Here is a 24,495-nt window from a genome sequence, read left to right on the forward strand (position 1 = left end):
TTTTTCAGCAATTATTTCTTCAAATACGTTCTTGCTCTTCTCCTTCTGGGATCTCTAGAATGCGAATGTTATGCTTGATGATGTTGCTGAGTTCCTTTCGCCTATTGTAATTTTTTCTTTTTCTTTTTTCTTCTTACTGTTCAGCTTGGTTGCTCTCTATTACCTTGTCTTCCAGATTGTTGATCCATTACTCTGCATCCTTAAATCTGCTGTTGATTCATTCTGGTGTATTTTTTATTTCAGCTATTGAATTCCTTATCTCTGGCTTGTTCTTTTTATATTTTCTATCTTTTTTGTTGAGGTTCTCATGGAGTTCATCTACTCTTTTCTCAAGTCCTGTGAGCATTTTTATGAATGTTACTTTGAATTCTTTATCAGGCATATTGCTTATCTGTGTTTTATTTACCTCTTTTGCTGTAAATTTGTCTTGTTCTTTCATTTGGGACATATTCCTCTTCCTCTTCATTTGTCTGACTCTGTTTGTTTCTGTGTATTAAGGAGGTTGACTACATATCCTGGTTTGAGAGTAGTGACCTGTGTAGAAAAGATCCTGTGACTCCCTATGATGCAATGCTCCTCGTTTACAGACCAGCATTCCAGGTGTGTTCTATGTGGGCTGCATACACCTTCTTGTGCCTGCTGTGGGTGTGGTGGCTGCGGTTTGGTTCCTGCTCTGCTGAGGGGCCTTCTGAGGCTGCTGCAGGCTCATAGGTAGGTGGGGTCAACAATCAGGTTAGTTTTCTGGCCTCCCTGCCACAGATGTGGATGCATGGAAAGGCCGGGCATTCTTCCGTGCGGCCAGCTGAAAGGCTTAGCTGCTGAAACTAGCTACACTGGTGTGTGGGCTTATCTCCCTATCTCCCCAGGGCAAGAGTCATCTGGGAGTGGTGCAAGTTCCTGCTGGGGCTGCTTGCTGGTTGTGGTGGGGCAGCCACTTTGGGTGGACACTTGCCGAGGTGGGTGATTTGGCTGTGGTGGATCCGTAGGGGAGCACAGAGCAGGGCACGCGGTGTTAGCAAGATAGTGGAGTATGTTAGTCCTGGCTCCAGCTAGTATCCAGCTATCTAGGCTGCAGGAGGAAAAGAGAAATGGTGCCCACTAACACTTTCACTCTCAGAGAAATCTGAAGACCACTGCCCCTCCACACATGATCCTAGATAAGTAAATAAATCTCTTTCATGTATACCTAGGCACTTAAAAAAAAGATTTTATTTATTTATTTATTTATTCATTTATTTTAAAGGGGGAGGGGCAGAGGGTGAGGCAGAGAATCTCAAGCAGACTTCCCACTGAGTGTGACACAGATCTCAGTCTCACAACCCTGAGACCAAGACCTGAGCCAAAAAGCTACTGAACCACTCAGGCTCCCCCTCCACCACTTTTCAACTGCTGCTGCTGTACTGTTTTGGGCTAAATTATCTTTTATGATAGGCATTTTAAAAAATATTTTTAAGTTGGGGCATCAGCCTGGTAATTGTCCGACTCTTGACTTCTGCTCATGTCATGATCTCATGGGTCATGGGATTGAGCCCCGTGTTGAGCTTCCTGCTCAGCGGGGATTTTGCTTGGGGTTCTTTCTCTCCCTCTCCCTTTGCCCCTTCTCCCACTGGTGCTCTCTCTCTCAATAAACAAATAAAATCTTTAAGAAATATTTTTAAGTTTATTTATTTATTTTTTAAATCAATCTCTACACCCAACATGGGGCTCAAACTCATGGACCTATCAAGAATCACAGGCTCTTCTCACTGAGCTAGCCAGGTACCTCTATCATGCTGGTTATTTTAGGTCAAGTATTAATTTTCTGTTGTCCTCTGGCTCTCCTGAAGTTGAGTCTTCTGATTTTTAAAGTGCCCAGAGTTAAGCCCCACTGGCTTTCAAAGCCAGATGTTACGGTGACTTGTCTTCCCAGTTTGAGTCCCCCATGCTTGTGGTGTCCCTCTCATTTGTGGTTAGACTTGCCAGGCATTTGGTTCTTAACTGTGCTTCCATGCCTGCTATCTGTTTCCATGTGGTCTCCTCTCTGTGGAATGTCTTTTCCACCAGTTTTCTAATTATTTTCAGAGTTTTAGTTGTATAGATGTAGCTGTTGCTATGTCCATGGGACAATATGAACTCAGGATCCTCTTACACCATCATCTTTCTAAAAACTTTTTATTTAAATTCCAGTTAGTTAACATACAGTGCAATATTAGTTTCAGGTGTACTATATAGTGATTCAGCACCTCCATACAACGTTAGTGCTCAACACAACAAGTGCCCTCCTTAATCTCCATCACCTAACTCCATCCATGTCATTGCAAATGGCAAGAGTTCATTCATTTTTATGGTTGAATAATATTCCATTGTATATATGTGTGTGTGTGTGTGTGTATGTGTGTGTGTGTATACATACACACCAGATCTTGTTTATCCATACATCGGTCGATGGACATTTGGGCTGTTTCCATCATTTGGCTATTGTAGATAATGCTGCTATAAGCATCAGGATGCATTTGTCCCTTTAAATTAGTATTTTTGTATCCTTTGAGTAAATACCTAGTAGTGCAATTGCTGGATCGTAAAGCAGTTCTATTTTAAAATTTTGGGGGAATCTCCATACTATTTTCTAGAGTGGCTGTACCAGTTTGTATACCCATCAACGGTGTAAGAGTGTTGCCCTTTCTCCAGATTCTTGCCAACACCACGGATTCTTGGTTTGATTTGAGCCATTCTGACAGGCATGAGGTGATATTTCATTGTGGTTTTGATTTGTATTTCTCCGATGCCAAGTGGTGTTGAATATCTTTTCATGTGTCTGTTGGCCATCTGTATGTCTTCTCAGGAAAAATGTTGATTCATTCATGTCTTCTGCCCATTTTTAAATTGGATTATTATTATTTTTTTTTGGTGTTAAGTTTGAGAAGTTCTTTATAGATTTTGGATACTAACCCTTTATCAGATATGTCATTTGCAAATATCTTCTCCCATTCAGTAGGTTGCCTTTAGTTTGTTGATTGTTTCTTTTGCTGTGCAGAACTTTTTATCTTGATGAAGTCCCAATAGTTTATATTTGCTTTTTTCCCCCATGCCTCAGGAGACAAATCTAGAAAGAAGTTGCTAATGGTGACCAAAGTGGTTATTGCCAGTGCTCTCTTCTAGGATATATTATGGTTTCAGGTCTCACATTTAGGTCTTTTATCTATTTTGAATTTATTTTTGTGTATGGTGTAATAAAGGGATCCAGTTTCATTCTTCTGCATAATGTTGTCCAATTTTCCCAACACCATATGTGGAAGAGACTTTTTTCCAATGGATATTCTTTACTGCTTTGTTGAAGATTAGTTTACCATATAGTTGTAGGTTCATTTCTGGGTTTTCTATTCTGTTCCATTGATCTATGTATCTGTTTATGTGCCAGTACTGTGCTGTGTTGATTATAGCTTTGAAATATAACTCGAAATACAGAATTGTATTTCTTTGCTTTGCTTTTCTTTTTGAAGTTTGCTTTGGTTATTCAGGGTCTTCTGTTACTCCATACAAACAATTTTGTTTTGTATTTTTTGATGCCTGATTTGTTACTAATATGTGATCTATTCTGGAGAATATCCCATTTGCACTTGAAAAGCATGTGTATTGTGCTGTTTGAGGATGCATGTCTGAATATATCTGTTAAGTCCACCTGGTCCAGTGTGTCATTCAAATTGTTTCCTTGTTGATTTTCTGTTTAGATGATCTGTCCATTTCTGTGAGTGGGGTGTCAAAGTCCCATACTATTATTGTATTATTCACAATTAGTTCCTTTATGTTCATTTTAAATCGTTTTATATATTTGGGTGCTCCCATGTTGCATGCATAATATTTAAAATTGTTAGATCTTCTTGATGACTTGTCCCCTTTATTATGATATAGTGCCCTTCTCTTCTGTTGTTACAGTCTTTGTTTTAAAATCCAGATGTCCAATATAAATATTGCTACTCCAGTTTTCTTTGGCATCCATTTGGGTAGTAAATGTTTCTCCACCCCCTCACTTTCAATCGTCAGGTGTCTTTAGGTCTAAAATGTCTTTGTACTCTAGAACAAACTAAGGGTTGCTGGAGGGGTGCTGGGTTGGGGGAATGGGCTAAACTGGTGATGGGCATTAGGGAGAGCACTTGGTGGGGTGAGTATTGGGTGTTATATGTAAGTGATGAATCACTAAATTCTACGCCTGAAACCAATACTGTTACCTGAAACCAATATGTTAATACCTGAAACCAATGTTAACTAACTTGAATTCAAATAATAATAAAAAATGGAAATAAAAACTTGAAAAAATGTGTCTCTTGTAGGCAGCACATAGATGGGTCTTGTTTTTTTTTTTTTTTTTTAAATCCATTCTGGCCCCTTTGTGTTTTGGTTGGAACATTTAGTCCATTTACATTCCACGTAATTATTGATAGATATGTATTTATTGTCATTTTGTTACTGGTTTCGTTATTGTTGCTGGAGACTTTTCTCCCTGAGCCTTTCTTGTTTTTGCCACTTTTGGTATCTCCTTTGCCCTCAAAGAATCCCCTTCAATATTTCTTGCAGGGCTGATTTAGTAATCACAAACTCCTTTAGTTTTTGTTTGTCTGGAAAACTCTTTATCTCTCCTTCTAACCTGAATGATAGCTTTGCTAGATAGAATATTCTTGGTTACAGATTTTCCCCATTTATCATGTTGAATATATTATGCCACTGTCTTCTGGCCAAGTTTCTGTGGAGAGATCTGCTGCTAATCTGATGGGTTTTTCCTTGTAAGTTAAGGACTTCTTTTTTCTTGCTGCTTTTAAGATATTTTATCATTATATTTTGCAAATTTAATTACAATATATCTTGGTGTTGGCTTGCTTTTGTTGATTTTGATGGGAGTTTTCTGTGCCTGCTGGATCTGGATGTCTGTTTTTTTCCCCCAGATTAGGGTAGTTTTCAGCTGTAATTTTCTCAAATTAATTTTCTGCCCCTTTCTCTCTCTTTTTCTTCTAAGACTCCTATAATACAAATATTATTATGATTGATGGCAGCCTCGGAGTTCCCTAAGTCTATTCTCATGTTCCATAATTCTTTCTCTCTTTTGTTCAGCTTCATTGTTTTCCATTATCTTGCCTTATATGCCACTGATTCCTTCCTCTACTTCTTCCAGTCTGCCGTTCATTGCATCATGTCTGTTTCCAGTCTCATTTATTATGTTCTTCATCTCTGATTGATTCTTTTTAACTTTTATCTCTGTGGTAAGGGTCTCACTGATGTCTTCTATTCCCAAGCCCAGTCATTATCGTTATGATTGTTGCTTTAAATTCTCCACCACACATGTTACTTATATCTGTTTTGATTAGATCTCTGACCATCCTTTATCTTGTTCTTTCATTTGGGATAAATTCTTCCATCTTGGCATTTTATCTAAGACTCTGCCTTCTTCTCTGTTTTAGAAAAGCCTGTTGTGTTTTCTGTTTCTAGGAGTAATGACTTTATGAAAGGGAGGTCATGTAATGTCCAGGGCCTGGAGCTTCAGGGAGTGTCTCTGGTGTGTGCTGCATGCACTCTGGAGTTGTGTTTTGGGGGCTCTATCATTCAGACCAGGCATCTGAGGAAGCACTCCTTGCCTGCTGTGGGGAGTGTTTGGTCCCTAACTTGCATGTGGTGAGTTTAATGTGGTGTGTTCTGGTCTGCTTGTGAAATGAAACCTGACACCACTTCCATGAGATGGGGGGGCCCTGCAGAACCCTCTGGTCAGGAGATGTGGTGTGGGCAGGGGTATGTGTGGTCTTCTGGGGGAAGGGGCCCACCATACTGAGAGTGAGGCAAGCTTTACTGAGAAGGGCAGTCACTCCAGAGCACAGGGGTGTGGGACTTGGAGGAAGCAGGTTAGGCAGCCAGTGTGGGTACTGCCTTGCTTTCTGCAGGTGGTTCTGTGTCTATGTTGAGGGATGGAGGAGGGAAACGGCACTAGCCATCTCTGTGGCTCCTGGAGAGGTGTCTCCTTGAATGCTGCCTTCAGGAAAGTGCTCCAAGAAGAGGAACTAATTGCCTCACTGTGTCCCCCGGGCATTTTCAGATCACTGTTTCAATGCCATCTGCTCCTGTGTTATTTGCCTGTTTTCTCTCCAGAGTAGGATAGAACCCTCTAGGCTGTATTCCCAGGCAAGCCTGCTGACCTTCAAAACTCCAGGCTTTAAGCCCTGCTGGTTGCAAGAACTCATAAAATTCAGCCCCTCTTGTTTTCCCAGCCAATGCCTTTGGGGAATTGTTCTCCTTGTACTTTCCCCCATGTGTTCCCCTCTCTCTCACCCTTCTCTGTGACCATGGCTCCTTCCCCACCAGGCACCCATGTTCTGTTTCTCCCCCAAACCAGGTCTCCGACCTTCCAATCTTCTTCAATGTGGTCTCTTATGTCCCTTTAGTTGTATAGTGTGCTCTGTCGGTGTTCAGGTCAGTTTCTGGGGTATTTAGGATGTTTTGATAGTTATCTAATTGCGTTCATGGGAAGAGATGAGCCTGGGGTCCTCGTACTCTGCAGCCATCCTCTGAATTTCTCCTACTCCATCATCTTACTGTATCTCTTGTTTTCAAGTTTGATATTTATGAATAAATGTGGCATGCACATCTGTGTGAAGGTTTTTGCATGGAAATGAGTCTTCAGCGCCTTAGGGTAAATATCAGGAGCGATATTGCTGCATCATATAATTAAAGGATGTCTAGTTTTGTAAGAAACCGCAAACGTGCTTTCTAAAGAGGGTGCACACTTCTGTGTCCCCAGCACCATGAACGAGTGCTCGTGTGCTTCATAGCCTCACAGCATTGGCATTGTCAGCTTTCCCTGTGGCAATTGTAATATGCATGTAGTCATATTTGTTTTTGTTTTAATTTGCATTTCCTTGATGACTTACGATGTAGAATGTCTTTTCATAAACTTATTAGTCATCTGTGTGCTTTCTTTCTTTTTTAAAAAAATTTTATTTATTTATTTGACAGAGACAGACACAGCCAGTGAGAGAGGGAACACAAGCAGGGGAAGTGGGAGAGGAAGAAGCAGGCTCCCAGCAGAGGAGCCTGATGTGGGGCTCGATCCCAGGACCCTGGGATCACGCCAAGAGTTGAAGGCAGATGCTTAATGACTGCGCCACCCAGGCACCCCATCTGTGTGTTTTCTTTAGTAAGGTGTCATTTAAGGTCTTTGACCCATTTTTAAATCAGGTTGTTTATTTTCTTATTGAGTGTTAAGGGTTCTTTGTATATTCTAAATAGCAGTCCTTTATCAGATATATTGGAAATATTTTCTCCCAGTATGGCTTGTCTTTTTATTCTCTTGATGGTGTATTAATCATAGTTATTTTAAATTCCTGTGCTGATAATTTCAACATCTCCATCATGTTTGAGTTTGGTTCTGCTGTTTTCTCTGTCTCTTCAAACTATGTTTCCTGCCTTTTAAAGTGTCTCATAATTTTTTTCTTGACATTGGACGTGATAGCATACCCATTTACTGGGTTGTTGTAAATAGGCCTTTAGTAATATGACAAGTAGGTGTGGGAGAGGGAAGTCATTCTATAATTGTATAATTATATCTCAGTCTTTTAATGAGCCTATGCCTTTGAACTGTGAGTTCTCAGTGTTTTTCAAGTGCTTCTCATTACCCTCCTCCCACCCCAGGACAGGATGGCTAAATTTGGCTGGGCTTGAGTATTTTCCTTTTATAAGGTCAATTAGGCTCTGATAATATCTCAGCAGTTAGGCTTTGGTCAACTACTTTCTCTTATTAAGAATTAGCCTTATTAAGAAAAGCAGAGTACTCTGGTATATTTTAAAATGGTTTTCTCTCCCCTCCTCCTGAAACACAAAGTGATTTTTCTCTGATATTTACTGTGAGAATCTGGTTGAGACCCTAGAAATAAAAGTTACAGAAGTATGGGGATTCCCCTATGACTGGGTTCCCCTGGTGTTTTTATCTCTCAGACTTCTCTACACCCAACCTCCAGCTACTTATCAATTACAGTCAGGTTTCCCTATCTGGGTACTGGTTCCTATGTTGGTTTCAGCTTGTGGGGTTCCGATCCAGGCAGTTATGGTTCTCTGTATTGTCCTCTCTGTCTCTCCAGTTTTGGGGGCAGCAGGTTGCCCTGTGACCACACTTCTCTTGTGGACCTAAGATGAGTTGTTTTGTAGCTTGCTCAGCTTTTAATTTGTTGTTAGGATGAGTGGTGAGTTCTAAGCTTTCCACATGCTGGGCTGGAAACTGGAAGTTCTGCTCTGGGTCTTTTATTGCAAAAGTAAGACATGCTTAGTGTGAAAATATCAAATAATATAAATGCATTAAGTAAGATGCAAAAATTCTTACTCAGCCCACTTCTGAGAGAACCATTTACAAGGAGCTGATGAGTGAACTTCCAGACATTTTACTATACATGAACATTTATCTGTCTGTCTGTCCATCCACCCACCTGTCTTAATGCCCTCTGTGAATTGGCTTTCTGGGGCTGCTGGAACAACCTGCCACAAAAGGTGGCCGAAACAAGAATCATTTATTCTCCTTCCGCTTTACTGAGATACAACTGACACATAGCACTCTGTATGCTTAAGTTCTGCAGCATAAGGACGTGATGTACATACGTTGTGACTATCGCAATAAGTCTAGTTACCATACATCACCTTGTTAGTTACAGAAATATGTTTTTTTCCTTGTAATGAGAACATTTAGGGTTTACTTTCTTATCAGCTTTGACGTATACCATACAGCAGTATGAACGGTAGTCGCCCTGTTACGTTACATCTCCAGTGCTCATTCATAACTACAAGTTGGTCCCTTCGACCACCTTCACCAGTGCCCCCACCCTCTTCCCCACACCTCTCACAATCACAAATCTGATCTCTTTTTCTGTAAGTTTGGTTTGATTTTTAAATTTTTTAAAAAATTTCATGTATAAGTGAGATCATGATATTTGTCTTTCTCTGACTTGTTTCACTCAGTATAGTGTCCCCCACGGTCCATCCATCTTGTAGCAAATGGAAGAATTTATTTCTCTTTTATGGTTGAGTAGTATTCAGTTGTATACATAATCATATCTTCTTTATCCATGGATGCGTTGATGGAACTAAACCATTAGGTTGTTTCCTTATTTTGGCTATTGTGTATAATGCTGCAACAAACATGGCATGCAGATATCTCTTCGATATACTGATTTCATTTATTTTAGATAAGTACTCAGATGAGGAATTAGATCTTGTAGTTGCATTTTTAATTTTTTGCCCTCCACACTGGTTTCTACTGATCATGCCAATTTGCATTCCCATCAGCAATGCACAAGGGCTCCCTTTATTCCACATCCTCCCTGCATTTGTTATCTCTTCAGGTGGTAATCTCTTGGTATTTTTGATTAGCATTTCACTGATAATTAGTGATGTTGATATATTTAGTGGTGTTTATATACTTTGGATATTAGCCCCTTATCAGATATATCATTTGCACCCCCCCATTTTGTAGGATGCCTTTTCATTTTGTTGATCACTTCCCCTGCTGTGCAGAAGCTTTTTACTCTGATGAAATTCCCCATGTTTGTTTTTTATTTTATTGCTTGTGCTTTAGGTGTCATATTAAAAAAAAATCATTCTTAAGACTTAGTCAAAGAGCTTTTCCTCCTATATTTTCTTCTAGGAGTTTAATGGTTTCAGGTGTTACATTTAAATCATTAGTTCATTTTTGTGAATGGTGAAAGATAGGATCTGTTTTTTTTTAATTTTTATATGTGAGTATTCAGTTTTCTCAGTATCATTTACTGAAGTACACTTGTCTTTTTTTCTACGGACTAATCTTGGCTTCCTTATCAAGTATTAGCTGACCATATATGCATGGCTTTACTCCTGGGCCCTTGATTCTGTTCCATTGATCTATGTGTCTGTCTTTATGCCAGTACCATACTGTTTTGATTACTATAGCTTTATAATATAGTTTGAAGTCAGGACGTGTGATGCCTCTAGCTTTGTTCTTCTCTCTCAAGAATACTTTGGCTATTTGGGATCTTTTGTGTTCCATACAAATTTTAGGATTTTTTCCCCCACTTCTTATAAAATACCACTGGAGTCTTGATATGGATTATATTAGATCTATAGATGGCTTTAGGTAGTATGGACACTTTAACATTATTCATTATTTTTTAAATATAGTTACTTTTTAAAGATTTATTTATTTATTTATTTATTTATTTATTTATTTATTTATCTATTTCTTGAGAGAGCATGAATGGGAGGCGCTGAGGGACAGGGAGAGAGAAAGAATCTCAAGCTGACTTCACACTGAGTGTGGAGCCCAACAGAGGGCTTAACCTCAGGACGCTGAGATCATGACCTGAGCCAAAACAAAGAGTTAGACACTTAATCGACTGCACTACCCAGGTGCTCCAATAATATTAATTCTTCTAATCCATGAACAAGGATATCTTTACATTTATTTGTCTCATCTTCAATTTTGTAGTTTTCAGTGGAGAGCTATTTCTTGGTTAAATTTATTCTTGAATATTTTATTGTTTTTGATGGTATTAGAAATGAGATACTCTTTTTATTTCATTTTCAGATAATTCATTATAGAAATAGTACTAACTTTTGTATGTTAATTTTGTATTCTGCAACTTTACTGAATCCATTGCTTAGATCTAACTGTTTTTTGGTTGAGTCTTTTCGATTTTCTATATATAAAATCATGTCATTTGTAAAAGAGTCAAATTTACTTCTCTTTTCCAATTCTGATGCCTTTTATTTATTTCTTTTTGTTGCCTGCTGGCTCTGGCCAGGATTTCCAGGATTATATTGAATGGGAGTGCAGAGAATGGGTACTCTTGTTTTGTTCCTGATCACAGAGGAAAAGTCTTCAACCTTTCACCATTGACCATGATGTTAGCTGTGGGCTCGTCATATAAGCTTTTATTATGTTATGGTACATTCCTTCTATGCCTAATTTGTTAAATTTTTTAATAATGAATGGATTTTGAATTTTGTTAAGTGTTTATTCTGCTTCTATTGAGAGGATCAAATGAATTTTGTCTCATTTTATTACTGTAATTTATCACATTCATTGATTTGTGTATCTGAAACCATCCTGGCATCTCAGGGATAAATCCCACTTGACATGGTGAATAATCCTTTACATGTCCTGCCAAATTCAGTTTACTATTATTTTGTTAAGAATTTTTGCTCTATATTCATGAAGAATATTGGCCTCTGGTTTTCTTTTCTTTTTTTTTTTTTAATAATTTTTTATTATATTGTGTTAGTCACCATACAGTACATCCCCGGTTTCCGATGTAAGGCTCGATGATTCATTAGTTGCGTATAACACCCAGTGCACCATGCAATACGTGCCCTCCTTACTACCCATCACCAGTCTATCCCAATCCCCCACCCACCTCCCCTCTGAGGGCCTCAGTTTGTTTCTCATAGTCCATAGTCTCTCATGTTTCATTCCCCCCTCTAATTACCCCCCCCTTTCTTTATCCCTTTCTTCCCCTACTGATCTTCCTAGTTCTTATGTTCCATAGATGAGAGAAATCATATGATAGTTGTCTTTCTCTGCTTGACTTATTTCAATTAGATTTATCTCCTCCAGGGCCATCCATGTTGCAGCAAATGTTGAGAACTCGTTCTTTCTGATAGCTGAGTAATATTCCATTGTATATATGGGCCACAACTTCTTAATCCAGTCATCTGTTGAAGGGCATCTCGGCTCCTTCCACGATTTAGCTATTGTGGACATTGCTGCTATGGACATTGGGGTGCATATGACCCTTCTCTTCACTACGTCTGTATCTTTGGGGTAAACACCCAGTAGTGCAATGGCTGGATCATAGGGTAGCTCAATTTTTAACTTTTTAAGGGACCTCCACACTGTTTTCCAGAGTGGCTGTACCAACTTGCATTCCCACCAACAGTGTAGGAGGGATCCCCTTTCTCCACATCCTCTCCAACAATTGTTGTTTCTTGCCTTGTCTATTTTTGCCATTCTAACTGGCATAAGGTGGTATCTCAGTGTGGTTTTGATTTGAATTTCCTTGATGGCTAATGATTTTGAACATTTTTTCATGTGTCTGTTAGCCATTTGTATGTCTTCATTGAAAAAGTGTCTGTTCATATCTTCTGCCCATTTTTTGATTTGTTTATTTGTTTCTCGTGTATTGAGTTTGAGAAGGTCTTTGTAGATCTTGGATACCAGTCCTTTATCTGTAGTGTCATTTGCAAATATATTCTCCCATTCTTGGGCTGCCTCTTAGTTTTTCTGACTGTTTCCTTGGCTGTGTAGAAACTTTTAATCTTGATGAAGTCCCATAAATTCATTTTATCTTTTGTTTCTCTTGCCTTTGGGGATGTATCCTGAAAAAGGTTGCTTTGGCCGATGTCGTCGAGGTTGCTGCCTATGTTCTCCTCTAGAATTTTGATGGATTCCTGTCCCACATCGAGGTCTTTCATCCATTTGGAGTTTATTTTTGTGTATGGTGTGAGAGAGTGGTCAAGTTTCATTCTTTTGCATGTAGCTGTCCAATTTTCCCAGCACCATTTATTGAAGAGACTTTTTCCCACCGGATGTTTTTTCCTGCTTTATCAAATATTAGTTGCCCAAAGAGCCGAGGGTCCATTTCTGGGCTCTCTATTCTGTTCCATTGGTCTATGTGTCTGTTTTTGTGCCAGTACCATGCTGTCTTTGTGATCACAGCTTTGTAGTACAGCTCGAAATCCGGCATTGTGATGCCCCCAGCTTTGTTTTTCCTTTTCAACAGTTCCTTGGAGATTCGGGGCCTTTTCTGTTTCCATACAAATTTAAGGACTGTTTGTTCCAGTTCTTTGAAAAATGTCCTCGGTATTTTGATCGGGATAGCATTGAAAGTGTAGATTGCTCTGGGTAGCATGGACATTTTAACTATGTTAATTTTTCCAATCCATGAGCATGGAATATCTTTCCATCTTTTTATGTCTTCCTCAATGTCTTTCAAGAGTGATTTATACTTTCTAGAATATAGGTCCTTTACGTCTCTGGTTAAGTTAATTCCAAGGTAACGTATGGTTTTTGGTGCTATTGTAAATGGGATGGATTCCCTAATTTCTCTTTCTTCGGTCTCGTTATTCGTGTATAGAAATGCAACTGATTTCTGAGCATTGATTTTGTATCCCGCCACATTACTGAATTGCTCTATAACTTCTAATAGTTTGGGAGTGGCTTCTTTTGGGTTTTCCATATAGAGTATCATGTCATCTGTGAAGATAGACATTTTGACTTCTTCTTTGCCAATTTGAATACCTTTGATCCCTTTTTGTCATCTGATTGCTGTTGCAAGGACTTCTAGTACTATGTTGAATAATAGTGGTGAGAGTGGGCATCCTTGTCGAGTTCCTGATCTTAAGGGAAAGGCTTCCAGCTTTTCCCCATTGAGGATAATATTTGCAGTAGGCTTTTCATAGATGGCTTTTATGAGATTGAGAAATGTACCCTCTATTCCTACACTCTGAAGGGTTTTAATCAGGAAAGGATGCTGTATTTTGTCAAATGCTTTTTCAGCATCGATTGAGAGGATCATATGGTTCCTGAGTCTTTTCTTGTTGATATGATGTATCACGCTGATTGATTTGCGAATATTGAACCACGCTTGCATCCCAGGTATGAATCCCACTTGATCATGATGGATAATCCTTTTAATGTACAGTTGGATTCTATTAGCAAGTATCTTGTTGAGGATTTTGGTGTCCATATTCATTAGGGAAATCGGTCTGTAATTCTCCTTTTTGAGGGGGTCTTTGCCTGGTTTAGGGATCAAGGTAATATTGGCCTCATAGAATGAGTTTGATAGCTTTCCTTCTGTTTCTATTTTTTGAAATAGCTTTAGGAGAATAGGGATTATTTCTTCTTTGAATGTTTGGTAGAATTCCCCAGGAAAACCATCCGGGCCTGGAGTTTTGTTATTTGGAAGGTTGTTTATCACTGACTCAATTTCTTCATAATTAATTGGCCTGTTTAAGAAATCAATTTCTTCCTGTTTCAATCATGGTGGTTTATAGGTTTCCAGGAAGGATTGTGTCTTCCAGATTGCTTAGTTTATTGGCATATAGCTGTTGATAAAAATTTCTAATAATCCTTCCAATTTCAATGGTGTTCGTTGTGACCTCTCCTTTTTCATTCATAATTTTAATAATCTGGGTCCTTTCTCTTTTCTTTTGGATAAGTCTTGCCAGTGGTCTGTCAATTTTATTGATTCTCTCAAAGAACCAGTTTCTAGTCCTGTTGATCTGCTCTAATGTACTTCTTGTTTCTGATTGATTGATTTCTGCTCTAATTTTGGTCAACTGCTTCCTCGTGCGTGGATTAGGCCTGTCCCTCTGTTGCTGTTCCAGCTTCTTGAGGTGAGAATATAAAAACTGCATTTTAGATTTTTCTATTCTTTTGAGTGAGGCTTGGATGGCTATGTATTTCCCCCTTAGGACCGCCTTTGCAGTATCCCATAGGTTTTGGACTGTTGTATTTTCATTCTCATTGGTCTCCATAAATTGTTTAATTTGATTTTTGATTTCCTGGTTTATTGAGTCATTCCTGAGCAGGATAGTTCTTAGTCTCCAAGTGTTTGAGTTTCTTCTAAATTTTTCCGTATGGTTGAGTTCCAATTTCAGAGCGTTGTGGTCTGAGAATATGCAGGGGATAATTTCAATCTTTTGGTATCGGCTGAGACCTGTTTTGTGTCCCAGAACATGGTCTATTCTTGAGAATGTTCCATGGGCATTAGAATAGAATGAGTATTCTTTGGTTCTGGGGTGTAGTGTTCTATATATATCTATGAGGTCCAACTCGTCGAGTATGGCATTCAAAGCCTTTGATTCTTTGCTTAGTTTTTGCCAGGGTGTTCTGTCTATTTCTGATAGTGGAGTGTTGAGATCCCCTACTATTAATGTATTTTTATCTATATGTCTCTTTATTGTGGTTAAGAGTTGGCTTGTGTATCTTGCTGCTCCCCTGTTGGGGGCATATATATTTATAATTGTCATATCCACTTGTTGAATACCTCCTTTAAGAATAATATAGTGCCCTTCTGCATCTCTAACTATAGTCTGTATTTTAAAATCCAATTTATCTGATAGGAAAAGTGCTACCCCAGCTTTCTTTTGAGGTCCATTTGTGTGAAAGATGGTACTCCATCCCCTTACCTTCAGTCTGAATGCATATTTGGGTTCGAAATGAGTCTCTTGTAGACAGCAAATGGATGGGTCATTTCTTTTTATCCAATCTGCAACCCTGTGGTGTTTTATGGGAGTGTTCAAACCATTTACATTAGCGCTAAGAACTGAGAGATATGATTTTAATGATGCCATGTTGCCAGTAAAGTCTTTGTTTGTATTGGTTGTGACTTTCTTTTGTGTATCACTCTTGGGGCCTTTTAACCTTTATAGAACCCCCCTTAATATCTCCTGTAGGGCTGTTTTCGTGGTTACAAAATTGGTTATTGACTGGCGATTCTGAAATGTCTTTATTTCTCCATCAATTCTGAATGACAGCCTTGCTGGATAAAGGATCCTTGGCTGCATGTTTTTCTCTGAAAGAGCTTTAAAAATGCTCCCCCAACCCTTTCTCTCATTCCAGGTCTGTGTAGACAGGTCTGACGTAATTCTGATGCCTTGCCTTGGTACGTGAGAAATTTCTTTTCCCTGGCCGCTTTCAATATTGTATCCTTGGATCTAATATTTGCGAATTGCACTATGACGTGACGTGGCGTAGGTTTGTCGTGGTTGAGCTTGGGAGGGGTCCTCTCTGCCTCTTGGACACGAATGTTTGTTTCCCTCGCTAGATTAGGGAAGTTTTCAGCTACAATTTGTTCAAATATCTCTTCTAGACCTCTGTTTTTTTTATAGAATTTTCAATTTCTGTCAGATTCGCTCTCATTTCTGTCCTTAGGGATTCTATATTCTCAGTAACCTTTTCGTTAATACTTTTTTCAATTCTACTCATCATTTTGACCATCGTTACTCTGAATTCCATTTCTGATAATTTGGTTACATCCATATCCATTATTTCTGTGGCAGAGGCCACAGACTCACTGTCTTTTCTTTGCTGGGGGGGGGCTTCTCCTTCTTGTCATTCTGATGAGGAGAGGTTGCGGGGTTGTCCAGATCTCAAATTATTGACTGGGTCCCAGGCCGTGCCCCTTGTTTTATAGCAATCTTGGGGATGTGGGCTTCTTCTTTAAAGATTTTATTCATTTATTTATCTGAGAGAGAGAGACAGACAGTCAGCAAGAATGGGAACAGAAGCAGGGGTGTGGGAGAGGAAGAAGCAGGCTCCCAGTGGAGGAGCCCGATGAGGGACTCCTTTCCAGAACGCCGGGATCATGCCCTAAGCAGAACACAGGCGCTCAATGACTGCGCCACCCAGGCGCCCCAGGTTGTGGGCTTCTTGATTTTTCAGCCTGCCTTCTGTGTTCTGGGGGAGGGACCCTTCGCGCCGGTACTCTGGCAACCCTGTTTGGGTAGATTCTCCGTGTCCCCTGCGAGGGGGGATGGGGATGGGCACTCTCTTAGCCGGTATTTCCAGGCTTTTGTTCTCTGGCGGCTTTCCCTGGCGGTCTGTTATGCCTCTTCTGGGAGACAGATCAGCAGAGGCTGAATTGTCACAGAACAGAGGGATTGCGGCCCATTCTCCACTGATGTTCTGGCCACTTTAACTCTGTTACTGTTGGTGCTGCTCAACCCTGCAGCGTCCCGGGATGTGCGCCCCACACCCGGCGTCCCAGCCCTCACTTCCAGGGCCAGCGCGTCTCTGTCCTTTGTGTTTCTAACCCCGCCAGCCGCCAGCCGCCCCTGTGCGCTCCCGGATCTCTGGATCTCCGGGTCTCAGTCTATGCCTGGTGAGCACACCAGGATTCCGGAGTTCCGTGAGAAGCCTGGTGGCTCACGCACCCGGTTCAGGGTCTCAGTCTGCTGTTTCGCGGGTGCCGACCGCGAGTCCGCCCGCTCCCCCGTGCAGGTGGCCCACCAGCCGCCAGCTGCCCCGAGCACGCTCCGGGAGCTCCCGGTCTCAGTCTGGATCCAGTGAGCGCACCGGAATTCCGGTGTTCCGCGAGATGCCTGGCGGCGCGCTCCCGGCTCACCGGTCTCAGTCCGCTCTCTTGGGGGTGCCGTCTGTGAGTCCGCCCGCTCCCCCGTGCAGGTGGCTGCCGTTTCCCGGCTCCCGAACACGGCGGCTCCCTCCCCCTTCCGTTTTTCTTCCAATATCTGTGCGCGGTTTCACGGCTCCCCGCTTCGTACCTCCATACTCAGCATAGGAGATGTTCATTTGTAGAGATCCAGATGTATCTTCCTGCATCTCAGGCTGATTCCGTGGTTGTTTAGGCTGGTCTGGTACCTATCCAGCTCGACTCAGGGGACCGGCTGAAAAAGGGGTCCCCTACTCCTCCGCCATCTTAACTCCCTCCCTGGCCTTTGGTTTTCTTGTATTGTTCTATCTGGTTTGGTATCAGGGTAATGTTAGTCTTAAAAATGACTTTGGAAGTGTTCCTTTCTCTGATTTTTTGGGAAAGTTTTAAAAGGATAGCTGTTAATTCTTTAAATGTTGATATAATTCACCAATGAGGCCATCGGTTCTGAGCCTTTCTTTGTGGGGAAATTTTTGAATATTGGTTCAATCTCCTTACTAGTAGTAGGTGTGTTCAGATTATTTCTTCTTTGTTCAGTTTTGGTAGGTTATATGTTTCTAAGAATTTTTCCATTTCTTTTAGGTTGTCCAGTTTGTTGGTTATAGTTGTTTTTTTATCCAATTTTTAAATTTAAATACTTGATAGTTAACAAATAGCATAATATTGGTTTCATGAGTAGAATTCAGTGATTCATCACTTACATCAACACTCAGTGCTCATCAAAACAAGTGCTCTCCTTAATACACACCACCCATTAGCCCATCCCCAACCACCTCCCTCCATCAACCCTCAGTTTGTTTTCTATATTTAAGAATCTCTTATGCTTTGCTTCCCTCTCTCTTTTTTCCCCTCTATGTTCATCTGTTTTGTTTCTTTTTTTTAATTTAATAATTTTTATTATATTATGTTAGTCATCACACAATACGTCCCTAGTTTTTGATGTAAAGTTCCATGATTCATTACTTACGTGTAACACCCACTGCACCATGCAATACATGCCCTCCTTACTACCCATCACCAGTCTATCCCCCCACCTGAAGCCCTCAGTTTGTTTTCCAGAGTCCGTAGTCTCTCATAGTTCATTCCCCCTTCTGTTACCCCCCCTTCATTCTTCCCTTCCTTCTCCTACCAATCTCCCTGCTATTTCTTATGTTCCATAAATGAGTGAAACCATATGATAATTGTCTTTCTCTTCTTGACTTATTTCACTTAGCATAATCTCCTCCAGTCCCGCCCATGTTGCTGCAAATGTTGGGTAATTGTCCTTTTTGATAGCTGAGTAATATTCCATTGTATATATGGACCACATCTTCTTAATCCAGTCATCTGTTGAAGGGCATCTCGGCTCTTTCCACAATTTAGCTACTGTGGACAATGCTGCTATGAACATTGGGGTGCATATGGCCCTTCTCTTCACTATGTCTGAATCTTTGGGGTAAATACCCCAATTGCTGGATTATAGGATAGCTCTACTTTTAACTTTTTAAACATTTTTTTATTATAATAATATTTTTTTATTATATTATGTTAGTCACCATACAGTACATCCCTGGTTTTTGATGTAAAGTTCCATGATTCATTAGTTGTGTATAACACCCAGTGCACCATGCAATGTTGGAGAGGCTGTGGAGAAAGGGGGGTCCCTCTTACACTGTTGGTGGGAGTGCAAGTTGGTATGGCCACTTTGGAAAACAGTGTGGAGGTCCCTTAAAAGTTAAAAGTAGACCATGCAATACGTGCCCTCTACTTTTAACTTTTAAGGGATCTCCACACTGTTTTCCAAAGTGGCCATACCAACTTGCACTCCCACCAACAGTGTAAGAGGGACCCCCTTTCTCCACATCCTTGCCAACATCTGTTGATTCCTGTGTTTTTTAGCCATTCTGACAGGTGTGGTTTTGATTTGTAGTTCCCTGAAGGTAACATCGAACATCTTTTCATGTGTCTGTTGGCCATCTGGATGTCTTCTTTGGAAAAATGTCTATTCATGTCTTCTGTCCACTTTTTTAACTGGGTTATTTGTTTTTTGGGTGTCAAGTTTGATAAGTTCTTTATAGATTTTGGATACTCTTTATCAGATACGTCATTTGCAAATCTTCTCCCATACTTTAGGTTGTCTTTTAGTTTTGTAGATTGTTTCCTTCACTCTGCAGAAGATTTTTATCTTGATAAAGTTCCAATAGTTCATTTTTGCCTTGTTTTCCTTGCCTCTGGAGATAGGTCTAGTAAGAAGTTGTTGTTAGCGAGGTCAAATAAGTTGCTGCCTGTTTTCCTTTCTAGGATTTTGGTGGTTTCCTGACTCACATTTAGGTCTTTCATCCATTTTGGGTTTATCTTTGTGTATGGTGTAAGAGAATGATCCAGTTTCATTCTTCTGCATGTGGCTTTCCAATTTTCCCAGCACCATTTGTTGAAGAGACTGTCTTTTTTTCCATTGCATATTCTTTTGTGCTTTCTCAAAGATTAGTTGACCATAGAGTTGAGAGTGCATTTCTAGGTTCTCTATTCTGTTCCATGGATCTATGTGCCTGTTTTTGTGTATCATACTGTCTTGATGACTACAGCTTTATAATATATCTTGAAGTCCAGAATTGTGATGCTTCAAGCTTTGCTTTTCTTTTTCAGGATTGCTTTGGCTATTCGGGGTCTTTTCTGGTTTCATGCAAATTATCAAATTGTTCTAGTTCTCTGAAGAATGCTGGTGTTACTTTGATAGGGGTTGCTTTAAATGTGTAGAATGCTTTGCATTTTAGCAATGCTTGTTCTTTCAATTCACTAGCATGGAATTTTCCCCCCATTTCTTTGTGTCCTCTTCAATTTCTTTTGTAAGTGTTCTACAGTTTTCAGAGTGCAGATCTTTTACCTCTTTGGTTAGGTTTATTCCTAGGTATCTTATTGTTTTTGGTGCAATTATAAATGGGATCAATGCCTTGATTTCTTTTTCTGCTACTTCATTTTTGGTGTATAGAAATGCAACAGAGGTCTGTACATTGATTTTGTATACTGTGACTTTATTAAATTTATGTGTCAGTTTTAGCAGTTTTTTGTGCAGTCTTTCTTATGATTTCTTCTCAAATTTATCATGAATTTATTACCGTGCTCGTATATACAGATCTACAGATTTGGGCATAGTATTACATAGTATGCATTACAGTAATTTATTGAGGTTCTCACAGAATGATAAACCTTTGAATGAATTTCTCCTTTTTTTATTATTACAAGTAACTATGAAAAACATATTTATATATATAACTTTATTTATGTGTGGATATTTCTTTTGAGATGGATACCTATAAATGTAACCAATGAGGTAAAACTTTTAGACATTTTATATTTTGTTAAGTGTGGCCAAATGTCCTGAACTTTAGGCCTCTATTTTTGGTTGCATTTTGCACTACCCACCCCTCTGATATTATGTAATATCACCACACGGTGAGCATTTGCAAAATTCTTTAATTCTTATAACTTACTCTCCACACTCATCCTTTGTCCCCTTCTTGTCCTTTCTTTACTGCCTTGTTGAATCGTGGGACTTTCCAGGAGGCTGATTAGCCAGTAAAAAGAGGAAAATCCTAGATTGTCTTTACTTTCAGTTCCTTTTACCTCCTTTTTTCTTTTGCAAAACACCAGAAGAATTTTCTAAAATGTGGATTTGATAATATTGAGCTTTTTCTCAAAAAATTTCAAAAGTTCTTTGAAGTCAGAGTGTAGTTGCTATCTTAGCATCATACACAAAGCTGTCCCTGATCAACTCTAGATCATTTCTTCTGCCACACAGTTCATTCCATTCTGAGTCATATTGAATAAGTTTTTAGTTCTAAAAACGTGAACTCTTTTACCCTTCCTTCCCTTGCTTACCATTTTCCTTTTGCCTGGTATGAAAAAAACTCTCTTGCCCTCATAGTCCATCTAGGAAGCTCCTTCTTATTTTTCAAGTAATTTCCCTGATTCTCAGCTTTTCCATTTAAACATAAGAACAAAAATGGTACCTACATCTTGGTTTTATAGTAATTCTATGAGATAATCCTATTGTAAGTCATTATTTCCGCACATATAGTAAACACTCAATGAATATTAACTCTTCTTCCTCAATTTTCTTTGTGATACATTTTTATAACATAAGGCATATCATTAGTAAATTAAAAAAAACACATTAATGTAACAATGGAACTGAGTGGAATGGATTGGTTGAGACCAAGATATGTGATGTTGGTTACATCCCTCTAATCAAGTGGATTGGTTGGTAGAACTTGGTTGTTTGATTGCCTAAACATTTCATTATGCAATCCATGCACCCATCACTCAATCTCAATGATAATTAACATTTTGGTAATTCAGATGTGACTTATTCTTAACAAAACCACCTTGTGCCTGTAACTGTTGCCATCTCATGGTGCACTGCTACTCAAACATCTGTTCATAATCCCTTCTAGTCCTTTTCTGGAAATGATGGCAAAGCTTGCCATTTTGTAACTTACAAAATAATTTTTTTCCTTTCCTTTTGGTTGACTGTCTTCAGTCTTCTGGAATGGTCTTCATCTTTGCTGTTCTTCATCTTCATCCAGGCTGTTCAGGCTGCTGTAACAAAAATATCATTGTCTGGGTGACTCAAACAACAAACACATTTCACAGTTCTGGAGGCTGGAAGCCCAAGATCAAGGTGCCTGTAGATCATCTGGTTCTTGGCTTTCAGACAGCCACCTTCTTGTTGTGTCCTCACATGGCAGTAGGGGCAAAGGAACTCTTTGGGGTCTGTTTTATTGGGGCACTAATCCCATCATGAAGACTCCACCCTGAAGACCTAATTACCTCTTAAAGGCTGCACATCCTACCATCACAATGAGGGTTAACATTTCAACATATGATTTCAAGACGACACAAACCTTTGGTTCGTAACAGTTAATAAGCTTGCAAATACCTTCTCCATGTTAATTAAGGAATGTCTGATGAAATTATTCTCAGTTGGAAATAAAGTTCTTACTAGAAGCCTTGCCTTGTTATTTTACTCATCCATCTTGGGTTTTATTCCCCTCTTTGTCTTGCATATTCAATTTTTAAAAATTTTTTTATAATAATTTTTTATTATATTATGTCAGTCACCGTATTCAATTTTTAAAAAAAATTATGATTCATCCTTGACTGGCCAGATAGAAACCAGTAAGTAGAGAAGTACTTCTGTTTTCTTTTGATAACCTGCTGGTGCTACTTTCTATGTTTCTATTTTTCCTGATTCTAAGACATGTTGGAGCTTAAAAACATGTCATTGTTAAGGATTCTGGCAGGAAGGAATGTGATTGCATGAGATGTTGTTAATTCAAGGTTTTGTTGAAGGCCTAGCACACGTGGCTTTCAGCATACTGTATACTCCCCTCTGAGCTTCTATGCTAGAAGGATGCAGCTCCCTACCCCAGAGCCCTCATGCTCCTGTTGGGGGAGAGAATATAATCAACTTGACCAAAGTGCAGCATACCAAACATCTTAGTCCCACTGAGTGTAATACAAATCTAGAGCTCTATGCTCTGAGGGCCCCCTTCCAGTTCAAAAGGAAGAGTGATATGGATAGAAGGGCCACAGAGGAGGGATGGCCCTATAATGCTTAAGTCCAGGTCCCTCCTCAGTAAACACTTGCTCTTTGACCTTAAGAGAAACATAGGATTTGATAAACCTCAGATTTCGAATATGCAAAAGATACATAATAGTTATAGCTGCACTACCACCTTGCTCAATTAATGTGAGAATCCAGTAAGGCAAGTCTTTGCAATGTTGTCAGAATTATCAGTGAAGGATAATCTGGGATGTATTTCTGGAAGATGCAGTGGTCAGGAGCATGCATGGCAGAGGGATTATGTGTAAGAAAGAAGAAGAATGTGGAAGGAATCTGAATCAATTTGCTTTTGCTCTGTCTCTTCCGCCAATCCCAGCAAAGTATCTGCTGTGATGATTATTTGTCTCTGTTATGGGTCCAGAGACAAGGAGTCATGCTCTCCTGGATTGTGTCCAAGATGCTGGCTCCTGACCTTGAAGGAAAAGGATGCAGATTTTTTTTTAAGATTTCATTTATTTGAGAGAGAGAGAGAGAGAGAGAGCGCACAAGCTTGGGGTGGGAGGCACAGAGAGGGAGAAGCAGACTCCCCTCTAAGCCCCTAGGAAGCCCGATGTGGGGTTCTATCGCAGGACCCTGGGACCACAACCAGAGCCGAAGGCAGACACTTCAACTGAGCTACCCAAGTGCCCAAAGGATGCACTTTTTAGATAAGATGAGATTCCTGTTCTAGGATAGTTGTACAATGTTCAAGAAGGGCTGAACATTGAGACACCATTTCCTTGTTCCTTCTCCAGGTTGATGAATTCTGGCCTTACATCAGGTTGCTGTCCAGCTCTGTCCTCAGTGCTCAGCACTAACCAGAAGCTCACACACCTTTATCTTCGGGGCAATGCTCTTGGAGACACGGGGGTGAAGCTACTCTGTGAGGGTCTCTTGCACCCCAACTGCAAGCTTCAGATATTGGAGTAAGTCCCTTAGTTTAATTACAATGATGGGGATACATGGTGGCTAAGGTGAGGGGAATGATTATGGGATGATTTTTATCTGAGAAGTGATGACTTATTACAGGATCATGGGACTGGGAGGAGTTCTACCTCTTGGTGGTGTAAAGGTAAATACTAGATTTCCTTTCACCACAAAATAATAGGGTGATATAGCAATTGTGTTTTAGGGAAATTTGGAGAGAGGCATAGAATTTGGAAAAAATCAATTCACAAACTACTATTACTAATTTGATCTGCACAATCCAATAGACTAGAAAAAATATTTTCATCTGAAAAGGGGAAAAGAATAACCATGAGCACACAAAATTGTTCCAAGTTCATTAATCCTGTGCTTTTTGTGCATTTGCAACATTGCAGGCTGAGATCTGGGGGACTAGGGGGATAGTTAAGGAGGCATTTTCTTTCAATCACCCTCTTTCTTGCAGATTAGATGGCTGTAGCCTCACCTCACACTGTTGCTGGGATCTTTCCACACTTTTGACCTCCAACAAGAGTCTGCGGGAGCTGAGCCTGGGCAGTAATGACCTGGGTGATCTAGGGGTCATGCTGCTCTGTGAGGTGCTAAAACAGCAGGGCTGCCTCCTAAAAAGCCTAAAGTAAGTGTGCTCTGCTCAGATTTACGTGGTAGGGTTCAGAGTACTAAGGACAGTTTGACCAGTTATCAAAACCCAGGATGGCTTCATTTGTATTCAAACCGAGGTTGGGCCTGAGCCTGTTGTTGCAGACTTTTTTAATGAGTCACAAACCACATATTCAACTTCATCCAGACAGTTAGAACAATTAAGGTTCAGTTGGGGCT

At 39.9% G+C, this 24,495-nt stretch overlaps 1 protein-coding gene across 3 annotated transcripts in view; it reads left to right on the top strand.

Annotated features, from left to right (window-relative positions):
- Positions 1 to 24,495, top strand: part of NLRP3 (NLR family pyrin domain containing 3) — a 47,789-nt gene that overhangs the window by 19,587 nt on the left and 3,707 nt on the right. For all 3 annotated transcript variants that reach the window (XM_026488555.4, XM_048221190.2, XM_057307298.1), the window contains 2 exons: positions 23,487 to 23,657; positions 24,122 to 24,292. In XM_026488555.4, coding sequence (XP_026344340.3) covers positions 23,487 to 23,657; positions 24,122 to 24,292 — 342 coding nt within the window. The remainder of the gene's footprint in view (positions 1 to 23,486; positions 23,658 to 24,121; positions 24,293 to 24,495) is intronic.

Source organism: Ursus arctos, unplaced genomic scaffold (assembly GCF_023065955.2).
Source record: "Ursus arctos isolate Adak ecotype North America unplaced genomic scaffold, UrsArc2.0 scaffold_5, whole genome shotgun sequence".
NCBI lineage: Eukaryota > Metazoa > Chordata > Mammalia > Carnivora > Ursidae > Ursus > Ursus arctos.